General features: G+C 38.4%; 1 protein-coding gene across 1 annotated transcript; it reads right to left on the reverse strand.

The window, feature by feature from the left end:
* Positions 1 to 11,866: 11,866 nt before the first annotated feature.
* Positions 11,867 to 13,157, reverse strand: LOC109018923 (short-chain dehydrogenase reductase 2a). The gene is made up of 2 exons (XM_019001118.2): positions 12,983 to 13,157; positions 11,867 to 12,830 (listed from the first exon to the last, which is right to left on the reverse strand). Exons 1-2 carry the CDS (start codon positions 13,069 to 13,071, stop codon positions 11,999 to 12,001), a joined length of 921 nt encoding a protein of 306 aa, XP_018856663.2. The 5' UTR covers positions 13,072 to 13,157; the 3' UTR covers positions 11,867 to 11,998.
* Between the last annotated feature and the right edge of the window lie 6,058 nt (positions 13,158 to 19,215).

Here is a 19,215-nt window from a genome sequence, read left to right on the forward strand (position 1 = left end):
TGGGAACCGATCATTGGGGCCTGAGGGTAAGGTTTTTCAAGGACGGACAGCAAGAGCGAGAAAAATCCAAATTGGAGTGAATGAATGAGTTTGGACGTTCAGTCTCTTTCTATAGGAAGGATGATCTTATCAATGAGATGGATGGGGTCAGGGAGTGACCCAATCAGTGTGTTAGGTGTTGAATGCATATATGCTAATCTATCTACTCGTACAAAGCCACAAAGGGTTGGGGCCATTGCCATTAGAGATGCTAGCTAGCTGGGACGATCCAAATTAAATACATTCGCGAGGATTCAAAGCCTTTGGTGGTTAGTCAAAGAGGACGAGCTCGTCACGTAACTGTGTATATATATACTCTTGCTAGCTAGCTACTGTAGTACCGCAAATGGCCGCAAAGACATTGACCATAGTTAAGCTCGCTAGCTCATCGATATTCCCAAAGTATTGATCATATATACGAATAATATTAAACTGCACGCACGCTGGTTGGTGATGATAATGACATGCATGGACCGAATGATGAATGCCCAGTTTAATCATTTGCAAGTTTAATCAATAGGTCGCAATAAGGAAATATGAATATATAGCCTGATATTTCTATCTTATATATTACAATTTTGAATAATTTTGTACAAGCATTTTATAATTTTAATCATATCGTTTCATGTGTTTGGATTAGAGTGTCTGATATTTGTATTTTGAAACTATATATCTTGTTAATGCCTACAAATTACACAACAGGTTGGAAGAGGAGAAATAGTCATTCCCGATCCGTTACGACGATTCAAGTCTCGATCGATGCAGTGTGAAGCCCGGCCCATAGTGGTCTAGTGCAGCTATACGGTGTATGTGCGTACATCGTAGTGAACAAGAAATAAATGCAGGAAAAATAGAAAGACAGAGACATAGATTTACGTGATTCAGCATAATTCTTATGTTCATGGGGGTGTAGGGAGGCAATCAGAATCCACTATGATATGATTGTTTTAAAATCTCTCATGGTCTCTCATCCTCGCTATACAATGGGGATCATAGATCTATTTTCTGAAGGAGACTCTGTTGTTGGTGCTCTGGTCGCAACGTTGAAGTAGCTAAAGGAGAAGTTGAAGGCTCGAAGCCCCCTTGAAGTCGTCTAGTCCCTTTCTTTTATCCTCTGCCCGTCCTTCCTTTATGTCACATCACCTCTCATTTGTGTTCTTTCCTCTCTTTTTCTCCTAACACCCAAACACCATTTTACTTCCCCAGCCTATTGTCCCCTCCTTCCCTCTCTCTTTCTTCCTTCCAGATAAGGCTCCCCCACCTTGGGCAGGGCTTGGAAAGCCACTTTGGGCTTGTGATATTTTATCCCCTCCAATTTTTCACGATTCTTAAGGGAAATCTGCTCCAAAAGAAGGTCTTGAGAATCTTTAAAGATAAAATATGTAAATGACATAGTCTAACCGTAGAGAAATAAATCCTAGGAGTGAGTCTCTGGTTATCCGTTTCACTTGCATTAAGCGATGAAGATTTTCAAGCCCAAGAGACTAAGCAGGAGATGGGTTCTCAACCGCGTTAAGTGTGAGCATTGAGCTCGTCTTGTCAAGATAAGCAGAAGGCTTGCTCAACTGCATTCGATGCGAGCGCAGAGCTTGTCTTTTATGCTCGCGAGAGAGATCAGACAGTTAAGTGACTTTCTCGCCTATTCGGGAGCCTGGGAGGCCAAGCAGTCCCTGACATTTCCCTCCAGTCGACTCATTATGAAGATGATGGTAAGTCGGGCAGTCAAAAGGCTGGACCCGCGCTTTGCTGTGAGGCAGATCGAGGCTGCACTTAAGACTAGGCCCTCCTATTGACCTCCAACAGGAAGGTAAAGTGGTCGGGCAGCAGAGAGGCTGGACCAGCCCCTAGCCATGAGGGAGGTCGGGCGGCCCCTGGCCTTTCCCATCTGTTGACACTCACGGGTAAGGTAAGTAGGCTTTTGAGTTCATTTTATCGAAAAACGTTCATTCTTCCGACATTTTTGTTTTCAATGGTGTTGGTGGATTTTTCCCTTCCGATGTGAATTGTGTTGGTGTTTACATTTTCTGTTAGTGTTAGAGTTTGTTTATCGTAACCTGCGCCAAGCGGTTGTGGAGCTCTGAGGCCTTATTATCTCACAAGCTCATTCCTAAAGGTAACCTGCTGGTAGCAACTATGGTGCGAGTGTAAACACTCAACGTCTGCTAGTGGAGATGTTGTCCTGAGGGTAAAGCCAGGCAGTCGAAAGACTAGACCCATGCTCTGCCCCTAAGAAGGGTTGCGACTTGTCTTTCGTTTGGGATGAGGTGCGTAACCATGCTAAGATAAACTGGGTTAGTTAGCATAGACAATTCAATCTTCAAATGTGAAACGATCAAAACCTGAGTGGTCGTGATGATAAGTAGTCAAGCGGCCTGAGGGGTGGACTCGCGCTTCGCCGTGAGGGAGGTCGGGCAACCAAGAGGGCTGGACCCGTGCTTCACCATGAGGGAGGTTGGACAGTCTGAGGCTGGACCCGCCAATTGACTCTCCACGGGATGGTAAATTGTTTGGGTAGCCAAGGGCTAGACCTATGCTCCTCTGTGAGATAGTTAGAGCAGCCTGGAGACTAGACTCGACCCTTTAAGCCTCACTAGAGGTAAGATATTGGGTATTCATGTTTGGCCATGCTACAAAAGCCAAATCGGTTAGCATAAATAATCCCCAATCACAAATGTGAAATTTGCATACATGAATAGTCTTGGTGGAGTGTGCCGAAGGTTTGAGGCATGCAAGCGAGTCCTATGGGCAGCCATGTTTCAGCGATGATGAAGGTTCGGGGTGCCTACATGCATGTTAATTTATTTCGATGGAGACATATTGAGGTGTCCGAGAGGGGTTATGTAGCCGGTGTCTCACGCCACAGGAAACAATTAGGTTAGGAAAAATAAAATGCACACAAATTTTGAGGGAGACATACCAGGGTGATTTAGCTACTGTAGCCAATTTTTGCTTGACTGAAACTGCCCGCTACTAGTCATTGTTTCTTTTGTTTCTTCTCTTCCTTGCTCTGCTTTTCTCCTTCTTCTTTTCTCTTTTTTTTTTTTAACTATTGACTGTTGGCGTGCCATGGAAGGTACCCACAATGAGTCAGGCTTCTTCACTGGGGCAAAGGGACTTTGGGTGGCCAGGTAACTCACTACGGCCGAGGAACTTCATGTTCAAATGACCATGTGGGTGAGGAGTTGTGTCCCTGCAGAGGCTAAGGTCGAGCAGTTGTCCAGGCCGAGTTGGTGTTTCTGGTGGTGCATGGCGTTGGAGAAGACGGTGTTGCTGGTGCTGCATGACATTGGCTGCTTGCTTGCACCTAGCCAAGATGGTGGCTGCCCACATGGTGGCCAAGATACTCGCTTCCACATGGCTGAGATGGTGGCCGCCCACGTGCGTGTGGCTGAGCAATTGTTTAGGAGTCGAGCAATTGAGTCTGTGAGACTAAACGGGATGGATGTCCACTGCATGCATGTGGCCGAGCAGTTTCTTAGGCTAGGATGTTGGCCACGGCTAAGTGATGTCTCAGTAGTTTGTGGTCGCGTGCATGGCTGGGAAGGACACCTATCTACATGGCTCTTAACCATGTGGTCTCGGGTGCACTTTACGTGCACGGGATGCGTGGTCGTGGGCCACCGCATCCCCGTCGAAATGGTTAGCACCACTTCTGAGTTGGTAGAAGACATCGACGGTCCTTGTGGTGACCGTCGTTTGCCATAGTGGGCTCTCAGTTGCTCACCATAAGCTATTGGGTGTATTTCGCATGCATAGAGCGTGTGGTCATGCGCCACCGCATGCCCACTATAATGGTCAAGGACCACACTGGAGGAGATAGATGACGCCAACGGGCCACATGGTGGTTGCCGGTGCTCTCCCCTGGTTGCGCCACAACTATGCCAAGCGTTTCTCTCATATGCACGGTGAGGTGCACACGTAGTGTGCCCATATGCACTGTTCATGGCCACCGTGGATGGGTACTATCACGGCGGAGTCAAAAACTGCCAACGGGTTAACCAGGCTTGCAGCGGGATGCCGCGAGCCTCTGGGTGCTTGGCAACGTGCACCTGTGGTGCTCTATGTGAGACATGCACTGTGGGATGTGTTAAGTGCACAATGTTATGGCTAACATGTGCAGGTGTACAATGCCAATGACTTGGGAGGTGCATGTGCGTGCACTGAGTGCATTTAAGTGCATTGTACTTGCCCATGTACTCCCCCCTCTTTTCGCACAATGCACCCAAACTGCACTAAGCATTTGTAGCTCAAGTGGAGAGTAACTTGGGTTCCTGCCTGGGCGAGAAAAGGTTCACTCACCCTTTTTTTTTTTTTTTTTGCAATAGTGATGTTCATAAAAATAAAAATTGAAAGGCTGAGAATACTTATCTAAAAAATTTCATCTGCTAGTTCAATGATTATCTAGTGCGTCGATGTAATGTTGAGCCCCCGCAGTGGTCCAATGCGGTTGTACGGTGTATGTGCGTACATCCATGATAGTGAATAGGAAATAAATACAGGAAAAATATAAAGACATAGACACACATATTTATGTGGTTTGGCATAATTCTTATGTCCACGGGGGTGTGGAGAGGGGATCAGAATCTACTATAATATGATTGTTTTAAACTCTCTCATGGTCTCTCATCCTCATTGTACAATGAGGATAAATCTATTTTCTGAAGGAGACCCTGTCGTTGGTGCTCTGGTCGCAAGGTTGAAGAAGTTGAAGTCTCGAAGCCCCCTTAAAGTCATCTGGTCCCTTTCTTTTATCCTTTGCTCCTTTTTCCTATATGTCGCATCACCTCTTCCTTATGTCCCCTCCCCTATTTTTCTCGAGACATCCTGAAACTTTTTTACTTCCTCAGCCTTTTATCCCCCATTTTCCTCTCTCTTTCTTCCCTTCAGATAAGGCCCCCACCTCTGGTTAGGATAGCAAAGCCACTTTGGGCCAGTAATATTTCATCCATTCCACATCTAATAATTATTCAACTTATAATTACATATTCGAGTATATTTCAAGGTAAAATAAAAATAAAAATGTACATGAGAGCATGAATTAAAAAGAGAACAATTAATTTGTTGTAATGCCTTGTCGTATCATTCTATTAATGGCACAAAAAATTGTGGGTGAAAATAAAGAAAAGACGTTAGAAGATATTTTTAACTTTTTAATTTTAAGATCCAAGCTTTTGACTGATAGGTTCAAAATTGATGCTTTTAACTATATTTCTATTTTTAACTGATCTAGGACATTTATTTCAGATAAGTGATAAAAAAAATATTATATATATACTATAAGAAAATTGCTTATTTGTTTGAGTTATTTCTATCAAAATGATTATTTCTTGACAAAATGAGTTCATTTAACTCACAAATAGTCTTGAGTTGGGGGTCTCCTAGTGCTTGCTGAGGAGTTTTTTTCTTTCTTTGGCAAGGGGGGTCTTCTGGCGTCTGTTGAGAAGGATTTTTGTTTTGTCTTTGGTTATCACGGTCTCATTTTCATGTAGACAAGTCGGAGGAGATCATAGCACATTGGGGCAATCTTAAACTAACGGAAGATGAAAACTCAAGATAAAGGCAGTCAACCATGGTGAAGAAATGGTCATGGAACTTGGAAAAATTTTTCTGGTTGGTATGTTGATAGCAAAGAAGGTAGTGAACAAATAAGTGTTTAGATCAACAATGTTGAGTATTTGGAAACCAAAAGGATGGGTGCACTTTCGAGAGGTTGGTGCCAATTTATTTTTATTTGAATTCCAGAATGAGAATGATCTTATATGAGTAAAAAGAGGCAAACCATGGTCTTTTGATCGTAACCTACTCTATTTGCATATGTTTGATGGCTCTTTATACCCTAGAGATTTACCTTTTAGTAGAGAAACGTTATGGGTTCAACTCCATAATCTGCCATTATGTGGGATGACTAGGTGAATTGGTGTTCAGGTTGGTAACAAGATAGACGTAGTAAAGGAAGTTGATATTGATATAACTAGACCTTTTATGAGAGGAATTATACTAAATTTTCAATGAATTCAAGGTGTCTAAAGGCTGTTTCTAATATGTCCTTACATTCGGCCAGTCAAAATCAATATGGTGCTTGGCTTCGAGCATCAACCTCTAAGTTCTCCATGTTGGTGCTAGAGAGGATAGTAAAGGGAAGAAGGTGCATAGGGATTCAAACTCTACTGAATCGAATAGAGAAGATGATGACATGGCAGGTGATAGGCTTAAAGTTGGTAAGGCTTCTTCCATTACAGATAAAGAGGTTGATTTATAGAAAACTTCTTCCATTACTCTAGCTGACCAGCCACAAGCAATGAGCATGCTAACCATAGTTGTATGATTGTATCACTGCCTCTCAATCCGAACTTAACCATTTCCCTGAACAACTTCAATCCACACCCAGGGTTCCCCAACTTTCAAATACCCATTGATCATAATATTCCAAGAAACCACATTTCGATCAGCCATTATATCAAATAACCGATGAGCAATGCCCAAATCACCAAGTCTAGAGTAAGCATCGATGACTGAATTCCACGACACCAAATCCCTGTTTGACATTTCAGCGAACACATTACTAGCAAGGTCAACGGCCCCACAACAACCGTACATATGAATCAAAGCTTTCTAAACTGGTAACACACTATCAACTCCATTCTTAATGGCCTGCCCATGACACTTCTTCCCGGATTTAAAACAACCCATCTTCGCAATAGACCCAACAAGTGGTACAAAAGTATAGCTATTAGGCAAAAATCCATTTCTCAAACATTCAAAATAGAACACCATAGCCTGGAACGGAACACAACTATTAGAGTAAGCCTTGATGACAGTATTAATACATAACCTATCTGGCCAATTTATATATTGGAAAATTAATATAGTGTAATCTAAATCCCCGAAATCCGAAGAGCACTGTAGAATTCTGCCTGCCCAGAGCAAAATCTGGGCCAAGAGAGGTTGGTTTTGGAGGTGGGTTGAAAGAGAACGGAGCTTCTGAGTCGAGTAAGTTCCCGCATGGAAACTCTTGCCACAGCTAAAACAATAAATCAAGAATTAAGAAAAGAAGAACCCATGCTAGAAACCGTACATACAGTGAAACAAATGCTCCGCAAGAGTATCATTACGCATGTACTCAGCAACCAGCAGCCTCTCCTCTCCATCACAGCAATACCCAATAAAATTGGCAAGCCTCAGTTGCCTCATCTGGCCTACTCCCCGCGCCTCCTCCTCATTTGGTGGCAGTGGGTTGCAAACAGAGCAAGGGAGGGCCTCGGGCTGCTGGGCTAGGCGTAGAGGAGGAGGGGCTCCAACGGAGGACTGGTGACGGCATCGAGGTGTGGATGGTTGCGAACGGCGCCCCTAGCGATGGCGATATAGAGAAATCCGAGAGAGAGAGAGAGAGAGAGAGAGAGAGAGAGAGAGAGAGAGAGAGAGAGAGGGGTGAGGCCAGTAAGAGATTGGCATGGGGGCTGGGGGAGAAGGAGGGGGTGGTCGTCGAGGTGAGGTCGCGGTGGAGTGCTGGGGCCGTTGGCGACGGGCTGTGAGCGGCGGAGGCTTGAAGGAGAAGAGGGACTGGGTAGAGAAAGGGCGAAGGGGGAGAAATAGCTAGAGGGAACGAAATGAGGGGAAAACCTAACTCGGGAGTTTTAAATTTAATGAGCTTTTCCGGCACTTTTCACTCGCCGCTAATAACTTTAAATTGGCGCATTTTTTTTACAGCGACAATCTTCGCCGCAAATAGTATATATTGTGACGATTTTATTTAATCGACGGAAATTTAATGAGGCTATAGTTAATACAACATTGTTGCGACGACAAAAATCGCCGCAACAGTTACGAATGTCGCCGCAAAAAGTAATTTGTACATTTTTCCTCCATGATTTCCCAACATCGCACTGAAATTAAGCGGCGACTTAAAATCGCCAGAAATAACCTATATTTGCAGCGATTTTTTTTGCGACAATTTTAAAATCGCTAGAAAATGTCAAATTTCTTGTTGTGTAATCGAATATTGACTTGAGTGGCCTGTCAAGTGCCACTCGAGCAAATACTAGGATTAGTACTTCAATTCGTTGGAGCCCAACATCATGCACACATCGAGTAAACAATTTGTCTAATGTTGGGCAGTGGACTCGAGCGCATCTCAAGCAAACTCACGAGTTGAGTTTCAGTCGAACAACAATTGAGCAAAATTTTTGTCTGCACCTTTTCTACTCACAAATCAAACTCCATGTACAGCCCATCACAAAACTCCGTCGAACACTGCCGGTAGTGGTACTCCACGAGACCAATAAATTAACTTGAAACAACACAAATAAATAACTGCACCAATGGTACTACAGCTGGAGATCAGATCTGGCTCTTTGGAAGGGGAAGCCAATAATTTTTTACAATTTACGTCATCATGATAATAATTATTAATATTGAACCGATCCGATTACGTTCAACCTCTAAATCTTTCTCGATTGAAACAGAGGTATAAAATGAAAATATGATCTAGCAGTAGTGGTAGGTTGAAATTTAGTATTAATCTAGTGACTACGTACCCAACGAACTTTGCTGGACAGTATCCATGATCGATGATCTTCATGATACGAGTATCTTCTACATTAGTTTCGAAAGACCCATGCCTAGTTGTTCCAACTAAGTTGCAACAGCTAGGCTGATCATAATATAATTTTGCAATAGATCGATAACTTTATTGGTACGTTTTCTGTGCAGGGTTTTCCGTGTACAAGATTCATCAGTATCATTAATATTACATCCAATCATTATATATATATATATATATATATCTTCTAGTCAACTTGAAATTATTAATGTACAATCAAGATTTAGATACCCTTAGGTTCGAAATACCCAAAGACATGCATTAATTAATTTGTTTAGGACTACAACATATCTTTAGAGAAATATTGTCAATGAGCCCCTATTCACTAGGTGTGGAAAAAAAGAGGCATAATATCTTGGGTAATCTTGCATATTGCAATACTATAAAAGATACTTGCATGTCTTGCATGCACGTGGCTACTTGCCCTAATTTCGTGCAACTCGATGCGCGCTTGACCACATGACTGTTCCGACGCGGTGAAGGATTATTAATATTGGGTATGCCGGTTTGGATCTTTGGTGTCTTCCACTTAATTGGTATGTATGGAAGCCAACTCATGTACGTTACCATTGGTTCAGTACTTTAATTTATTAATTGGATATATTCAAATTTAATCAACCATGCAGTTGGGCATTGGAAGAAGACAGACAAGAACAACTCATGCATCATGCCACGATAATATTTCAACATTGACAGCTTCCAAATCCAAAAGGGTTACTCGATGTTGTTGAATTCCATACTTTGATATATCGAGCTGTCCATAAGACCTTTCAATATATATATATATATATATATATATATGTAATTATATTAAGTCTGTACAGTAGTACTGCACGACAGTAGAGAGACAGATCGAGGGAGTGAGCTAGAGATCTTTTGCTTTTTCTTTTTTTTTTCCTTGTAGATTTCAGCCTTAGAAGATACAAGTACTCTTATGAATTCTGATCTATAAACTCTGAGTCACGTGAACTCGGCAAGGCCGGAGGAAGCTAGAGATCATCATCTTCGGAAGGTTGCATGGCCTTTATATATAATAAGTTAGAACATATTATATAGTACATGATCTGCTATTTTGAATACTACAATAATAATAGCCAATTATGGCTTGTAAACATTAAACAATGACTACTTGTATCTCTCTCGCTAGCTCCAGTTAATTGGGAGAGATTGTTTTATTGTAACACAAGAAATGCACTCAAATTTATTAATACTAGTGGGAATAAACATACCGATCAAATGTGTAATTAATTAAAGTTTTGCATGGCAGACTAAAAAATTACAGCAGGGAATAGTAACAGTGTAACACCGAAAATTTCTTCACATTTATCTAATTTAATTAATAATTTTATTATTATTTATAAACTATTTCAACTCATTTTTATTCCATTTCACGGTTCAAACGGCTGCTTACCTCCCTTTTCAAAAGGAGATGATCGGTGCACTAGTTGATTTGATTTGTTTTTTAGCTCTGGAAAGTTTTGAACAAGTCGGCGAGTTTTTTCAAACAAGATCTCGGTAGATAGACCTGAACCAACCAACTTGTCGGGCAAAATGATATTGGTCGAAGAGACGTTAAGGGTTTTCTCAAACTAGGCCTTGGACTTCGGACTATGTACGTCCTATCTAAGTCTTTTTCAAACCAGAAGCTGCTAGCTCGCAGAGGTTACAATTTCCAGGTGCTAGAGGTCTTTGTTCATGAATGCGTTTCCTGACTATCTCAACCAACTTTTTTAACCCTGGCTTTAATTGAGTTGCTGAGTACTGTCGAGTGTCGACCTAACCTGCAGACCATGCTTCTGAACCCTGGCTTTAATGGTTTAATGCGGTCAACAATAACTAAAGCCCATTATTATTTAGAGGTCAAGACCTTGTGGGACCATGGCAGCTTCATTTATACAACTTTTCGTAACAAAGTATTCCCCTTCTTCCTCGGAATAATTCATATTCAAATAGGAAAAATGGTGCTGCTAGTGGTCGCGTCTAAAGCCTAAAGCTTACTGTTCAAGCAATTAATTAAAGACTATCCACTTGAGAAGGTTGGTTACGAATCAATACTTAATAATATTAAAAAATGTTTAAAATCTTTTAAATCAATTGACAATACTTTAATTTATCATTAAAAGAATCAAAAATTCAATCTTCCTCTCCCATGTATCAAATAAATAAATAAATAATATTTTTACATTCTCATATAAAATATAATAAATATTTTATACCATCTCATTTTATTATTATAATTTTTTAAAATTTTTAAATAAAATATAATAAATAATTCAACTTTATCATATCTTAAAATAATAATAATATAAAAAAATAATATTATAATAATATTTTTTTCAAATTTCATCTCAATTCATCTCAATATTTAAACAGCACCTAAATAAGCAATGTTAAATATCTAAAAATTTTAGAGAGTGCAAATCACAAATACTTTTTTAAAAAAAAATAATTTTTTTTTACGTAGATATCAGATTTATCTAATTTTTCTAAAATAAATATGCAAGACTTTCAAACTTAAAAATTAAAAATATCATTTCTCACACTAAATACCAATAACAACGCATTAACTATATTTATTTCGGATTATTGTTCGAATGGTCGGCAATTAGGTTGTGTTTGGATGTTGAAGTGAGTTGAATTGAATTGAGTTGAGATGATAAAATATTGTTAGAATATTATTTTTTAATATTATTATTATTTTGAGATTTGAAAAAATTGAATTATTTATTATATTTTGTATTAGGATTTGAAAAAGTTGTAATGATGAGTTGAGATGAATTGGGAGTATTACAGGACATGAAACTTAATCCCGTCCGAGTCGGATATATATTATATAGGACATGAAACTTAATATGATAATTTATAGTCTTTTTTGGTTGGCAGGACTTTGTTGGGAAGCCAAAATTTAACTTAGAAATTTGATTTGGACCTCAGCCAACCAGACAAGGAGAAAGGCTACCCGGAAACCACAGCCTCACGAATTTAATTTCAACCGTACAAAATAGATAAGCAGCCTTTTTGTCCTTAAGCTGACAATAAAACATCTTCAGGAAGAGCATGAACAGTACTGATTGGTAATTAAAAGGTTTTAAACTTGTAGAACTTCCACCCATATATACGTACGCAGCAGATATATAACACAAGAATATTTCATATGTAATGAAGATTTTTTACACTAGAAATTAAAGCAAGAAAGAAAGAGATCAAAACTTAATTATAACATTAATCTAGAAACAGTACGCCATTTTTGGTGTCTTGATTCTCAATATAAAGCTGGTAGAAATTAATTTACATCCGGCCTCCTAGAAAAATGGATCCAACTTGATCTGCTAGTTTCTTGACAAAATTATATAAGATTGGTTACAGGTTCACACAATTTCTTGAGGTGGTAATGCCACCATCTACAACAAGGTTATGGCCACTAACATATTTGGATTCATCGCTAGCAAGGTAAAGAGCAGCCTCGGCTATGTCTTTAGTCCTTAGGGTTGGACCTTTCAAGTTGGCAAGCCCTCTTACAAAATCCTCCATTTTCTCTACTTCTTCCTCGCGAGGCTTCCCAAAATCCATAAAATCCTCTTCCTCATCACTACTAGTACTTTTCCATGCATTGATTAGCATGGGTGTGGCCACCCCAAATGGAGAAATACAGTTAATCCTAATCCCGTAGCGCCCCAGTTCACACGCTGTGTTCTTCGTAAGCCCAACAATTGCGTGCTTTGAAGCCGTGTAAGCATGCGGTCCCAGCCCTCCCATGACTCCGGCGACACTGGCCGTCGAAATGATGCACCCAACTCGTCTGGGAATCATCACGCGAGCCGCATGCTTGATTCCTAGCGCTACCCCTCTCACATTGACACGCATTACACGATCAAATTCATCGATGTCAAAGTCTACGATAATCTTGTGGGCCTTGGATTGGTTTCCAAGAACGCCGGCATTGTTGAAAAGGATGTCAAGCTGTCCGTAGCGAGAAATGGTCGACTCAATCAAGTTCTGAATGTCTTCTTCCAAGCTAACATCACAGTGAAAATAGGTTACTGAAGGAGCTAAGGAATCGGCGAGCGCATTTCCAAGGGTATCCTCGACGTCGGCGACGACCACCTTGGCACCATGTCTGGCAAAAAGCCTCACCGTTGCTTCCCCAATGCCTCTAGAACCACCAGTGACAATCGCAATCTTTCCCTCCAACCTATACCAACATAACAAAAGAAATACTTTATTAGTTGGTTTTGTATTCGTTGTTTTCACCAACAATTCAGCTTTGTGAGATATATATCACGTATATATAGGAAACGAGTTGGATGAAACTGAAGAGAAAGAGAGTTGTGAGAGAGGAAGTACCTTTTATGAGAGGGAGGAGGAGAAGTGTTTTCCCTTCCTAAAGCATGAATCCCCTGAAGGGGTTTGTCAGGCATCACTTGGGCAGTCATACTCAATCACAAAAAGAAATTTGAGAGAGAGAGAGAGAGGAGAGAGAGAGAGAGAGAGAGAGGGTAACGAAGAGTGTGGCCGCTGTGGCGTTGAATGAGATTGGAAGGGGTTTTATAGGCAGTAGTGGGCTTGCTAGTAGCCTGATAAATGAGTTAGGTAAGTGGGGTTCCTCGAGTTGACTGTGTTTCGAGGTACCTTCCTCGCAAAGTCCCTCAGTTCCAGCTATTCATGACTTTTCAGCTTGTAATTGTATAAGTTCACCATTCAGTGGAAATGAAATCTTTTATAAAACTTTTTTGTTTGTACGTAGAAAATTCAAAACCCAGCTAATTGCTACGAATCTCGTATTTCTTATAATTTCATATATACTGATTAAGATTCCGTCCACAAAATGTTCAGTGAATCTGGACACACTTTTTATGGAATTCTCTAGTTTGGAAATAATTATATCAAATCAAGAATTTAATTTGATATTATCTTAATTTAATTTTTATAATTATGATTAAGATATTTATTTAATCTTATCTCAATATAATTTCCTTATAAAGAGGATATTATATACCTTTTATTCAATAACAATTGAGAATAAAACAAATATAAATGTCTTTTCTCTTTCTTTCTCTCTTCTCTATCTCAATTTCTATTATATTTTCTATTTTCTATCCTCTACATATATAGACATGATTACATAAACAAACGAGTTTTGTTTCTGTATAATTGTGGGATTAATAATTCAGTACACAAATTAAGCCGAAAGGAGAGATAAAAAATGGGTGGCTTAATCGCATATTGGCGTTATATGTATGTGTGTGTTTATATAATATATAAATATATATATATATATATATATATATATATATATAATTGTCATCATCTTGTCTCTTCGTTTAGATCACAAATTCAGTTGAGCTCAGTTTAACTTTAAACTGAGTCTAATATCTAAATATTTAACTTTTAAATTATTAAACTCATCTCAACTCAAAACATTCTCACACATGAGACTCACAATCTTTTTCAACTTAAAACATCTTTATACGTAAGACCTATAATCTTTTTTAAATTTTCTTAAAAATAATTAAATTTATCTTAATATCCAAAATATATTTTAAATTCAATTTAAATAGATCTTACATAACTCTCTTCACTATTCAATTTAATTCAATTTAACTAAACATCAAAATACACAGTAAACATTCGATGTGGTGTGGCGTGCATTAATTCAAGCTAGGCTGCATTCCACCATTGATTATAAAACAAAACGACACCTTTATTATTTCGAGCAATGATTCTAATTCAGTGCTGCCGTCGTAGAGAGCGAGAGAGAGAGAGAGAGTTATTATATACGATTATTTGCGGTTTTAATTAAAATAAAATTAACTGTATGGAGTGAATCACGTACATGATGTTATTGAAAAAATTAATCAACTCATCTCATTTTATATACATTATTTAATCATTATAATTTTTTTAAATTTTTTTATAAAATATAATAAATAATTTAATTTTTTTAATTTTTAAAATAAAAATAATTTTTTAATAATTTTTTATTTTCATATCATCTCATAATCTAACTCAGAATCCAAATCTCCGCTTAAATATTCTAATAATCAGGGTATATATCTGAAATATCGTTGGCCCAAAAAAAAAAAAAATGCCGTACTTAGCTAGCTAGCTACCAGTTTGACTTGATCCTTAGGCATTTGAATTGAATATACGGCTGTCGAGGTGTTCAAAGCGAAGAAAAGGCATCAGGTTTACGACCAAATCTGGCAGCTTGTTTCCAGATCTTTCACCTTAATTATTATATATATTGGCTACTATATAATGTATAATGAACTCAATTCAAAATTTTTAACTCGATCCCTTTTGATACTTCATCATCATATATTAATGTTTAATATCGTCAAGTAGTTCGTACGTACGTTGCTCTTCCTTTTTATTTTAGTGTCCAGCTTGTATGCTTGTATATAATATAAATTACAAATTTATAAGTCGACATTGTTAATTATTAGGGTGATCATAAGTAACTTGGTTTGTATGATTGAGCTCCTTTAGTTATACAGTTGAGATGAAAGTTGAATAAAATATTATTAAAATATAATTTTTTAATATTTTTTTTAATTTAAAGAAATTGAATTGTATTTTATATTTTATTTAAGAGTTTGAAAAGGTTGTAAACGTCAATATATAGTTTGAGTTTAGCTTAATTAATTTGTTGATCTTCTAAAAAATACCGTAGATTTATCTTTGACGAGTACTTTAATTTTGGGCCACTTAAGAAAGTTGTTTCGGCTAAAAACTTGACTATATATTTGCAATATATCACGTAATATTGTTTGGCACAAATATTAATACTTTATTTGCGATGAAACTTGAACTTCCCACATTAATTAATTACTTGTCATGATGCAATAACTCTTACCTTTGTGCAACAAAGAGATCTAAAATAGTAGCAAAACTTTTTTAGTAACCAAAAACTAGACTACTTGCAATAGCTAAGTCGTCGCAAATAGTTCAAATGGGTTGTAATGACTTGATTTGTGCCGTCATCTAATTAAGATTAACCAAAAAATACACTATTTATAACGTTGCTTAAAATGATCATAAAGTTCTTGCAACTAATATAACTAATTATATTGATATGAATTTTGCTACGTACAATCGGCGTGTGCAACCTTTGTGTGTAACCGGCTAACACAGTTGGGTCTCACTTTCTCCCTTTCTTCTTCCCTCTTTCTCTCCTCTTTCATTTTTCCGTCAATCGATGAAAAACTTAGGAACTTGATTTAGTGCTTCTCTCTAACAAGATGGACTCCAAGTCTTTGCGCTTCATCACCCACCAGTCGTTCTTCTCTTTGGAGTGTTCCAAGGACCTCGACTCTCTCAAACAGCTCTTCGACCTCGACCTCGAATGAAACCCATTTCAAGAAGAAGACCATCTGAGAAAGATAATGTTCAAACTCATTTCCACTGCAGAGTTTCCAATACAATTATATGCAAAAAATTATTTTCTCCTCTACACTTCTGGTTGCTAAGAAAATTTGAGTATCTTAGAAACTAAAATAGGCACCACCAACACTATCTTCCCAACATCCTCATCAGCTTGCACTATCTGTTTAATCTGAGCGGCAAGAAATCGAGCATCGAGCTTCTTCCTCATGTTGTTAGATCTTAGGCATAACACAAAAACTTTCGAACAAGAATCGAGATTCTTAACACAAAATATCATCAGGATTATTATCATGATAGATAAGATCCACGAAAACGCATCTTGGATCCAAAAGTTTTTAGATTTTACCCCAAAAATAGAGTTTTTGTTTCAACGGCATTACTTCATACGAGCTCAAATTTGAGCAAACAACATTTAATCAAATGATGGATTGTGAAGTGTCATTCGTGGGAATGGAAATAGAGTTTAAAAAAAAAAAAAAGGAAGAGGTTGAGAGGGAATAATCAAATGAAACGGTGAGTTTCTTATACACGTTGGCGCTGATTCTCAAGGATTCCCCAAGGCGGTTACACATAGCATTTTTCTATTAATATTCATTAGAAATTTCAATTATAATTTTGACTAATATATATATATCAGCTTTTTCATCGTTATCATGTATACTTCTCTGATCTCCTCTTTCTGAATTACAATTAATATTGCAATCGAACGATCGTATATAGTTTACTCATCATGAGTGATGGCTAAGTACTCGATGCATGGCTTGAAAATACTAGTTATGATATTTACCACATTTTAGGAGAGGGACAATCCAAGGATAGTAATATGTGCACAGATAACATGAAGATTTGTGCAAAATGTAAAGATCAACGTACGCAATTATAAGTCAAATCATTGGTATCAATGCAAGGCTCCTCGATCGATCATGACTTTCTTTATTAAGCAAATGATGGATTATGAAATCAATTAAGGGACCAAAAGATCAAGAAGCTGCATGAAAGATCGTGATCTGTAAAATAACTGAAAAAAGCCAATACGGGAAAATGTTGTAGGCAACAAATAGAACAAGACAGGATGCCTTTACCCATTTTGTTGCTCTAGTGACAACCCGCTTTACAAAGTACAAATTCTCTTTTTATTTAATATTTACATCTTTGAGACCAAATAATATGTATACCAAATAATAATTTTTTATTTGTTGCTCCAAGATTGGTTCAAGATTTTGAGAAGTTGACGAGAGATAGGCTTCGTGGTCTCCCTTAGGGGGCCATGGCTGCCAAGGATTCTGGTCGACGTTCCTTTGCTGATCTGGTATCTGTGGTTCCGCAACCACTTCCAGAATTATTGGTGCCTCATCGTGGGCCAAAGTATGTGGATGGAGAAATGTGTTTTCAGTTCACCAAGGAGGAAATCGCTCGATCTGCGGAACCTTTTCGGTTCTCTATTGTGCTGAAGTTTATAAGACAGAGACCTTCGTTGGATGTGATCCGGTCGTTTATACACCTCCGCTGGGGATTATCTTGCATGCCGATGGTTACAGCTATGCGGAGATCAAGAAATGTTTTTATTCGTATGACTAACGAGCAAGATTTCATCAAAGCAATATCTCGTGAATCTTGTGAAATTAATGGGAATCCGTATCGCGTTTTTCACTGGACTCCAGAGTTTAATGAAGATGAGGAACCGTCTTTGGTCCCAGTTTGGATTGTGCTGCCGGGGCTTCCTCCAAATTTCTATCATGAAGCTTTTCTAAAGATTTTAACTGCTCCGATAGGTAAGTTCATTAAAAGAGATAATACAACCATTTGTGCCACTCGCACGGATGGAGCTCGTTTATGTTTGGAGATGGACGCATCAAAAGAACCTATTTCTTATTTCTGGATTGGGATGCCTGGATCGGGTCGTAAGCAAGAAATCATTTATGAGACGCTTCCAGCATTTTGTAATCATTGTAAACTACAAGGGCACAATGCTCGTACGTGTAAATTGCATAATCGGAGTGATGGAGAAAAGATTTGGATTCGAAAGAATGTAAAAGATTCGGAAGGAAAAAAGACAGAGTTTCAAGTGGAAAATAATGTTGCGTTGGATAAAGGTAAGGGAGTGATGATGATGGAAGCTGGTATGGTTCAAGGTGATACAGATAAGATAATTTTGTTGCAGGACCAAACTCAGGATTATGGTGCTCAAGAAATGGGTGTAAAGGAGGGGGTAGATATGGATCAGTTGAAGGGTCAAGAAATAGAGGTTAGGTTGAGTGACGACAATGAAGTCTCTAGTAAGAATTATCATGTAGAAGAGATAGTAGAAGAAGATACAGAGGGATTAAAAAGGAATGCATTGGTAAATCTGGTAGGGGAGGGATCGATGGCAGAGAGGTTTGCTGGGGATGTTGTTACAGAAAATTTGGATAGTAATTTGATTTTTGACAAGGCTTTAGAGCCGATAGTTTCTGATCCGGAGCTACGGAAAATTCCTGAGGAGAATACGGAATGTATGGAGGATACAGTTTCTGAACCAGATACGGAGATTCATGTGGAACATTTTTCGAAACAAAAAGACTATGCTTCGGAAAATGAGGGAGCTAATGTTAAGCGAAAAGGAACGAGGAAAATATTTCAAAAAGTTCGTAGTTCGAATCGGGTAAGTTCTCGGCCTAATAAATTTTCTTTATGATTGGTCCTATTTTGTCATGGAATATTAGAGGATTTGGAACGTCTAGAGGTCGATTAAAAAATTTGGTTAGGAAATTAAATCCGAAAATTGTTGCGTTAATGGAACCTTTTGCTTCATCGGATAAGGCGCAGGAGGTCGCTCGGCTCCTCCATATGGATAAGTTTATTATGAATGATGGGGAGTCTGGTAAGATTTGGGTGTTTTGGCATGATGATATTTCAGTTCAGCAGATTATTTGTAAAGAACAATATATTTTAATTCGCGTTGGTGTGGGAAATAATGCAATTATTTGTTGTTTTGTTTATGCAAAATGTAATTTGGGTGAGAGGAGAGATTTGTGGGAGTCTCTAAATGGTCAACTGATAGGTAATGAACCTTGTCTTGTGGTAGGGGATTTTAATATTATTAGGGAAGATTCGGAGCGTAGAGGTGGTAGATCGCGTCCGAGAAGTGCTATGGAGGATTTTAATAATTGGATTGATAGTTGTGGTTTAATAGATATGAAGTCGTCGGGTAG

This window comes from Juglans regia, chromosome 4 (assembly GCF_001411555.2).
Source record: "Juglans regia cultivar Chandler chromosome 4, Walnut 2.0, whole genome shotgun sequence".
Taxonomy (NCBI): Eukaryota; Viridiplantae; Streptophyta; class Magnoliopsida; order Fagales; family Juglandaceae; genus Juglans; species Juglans regia.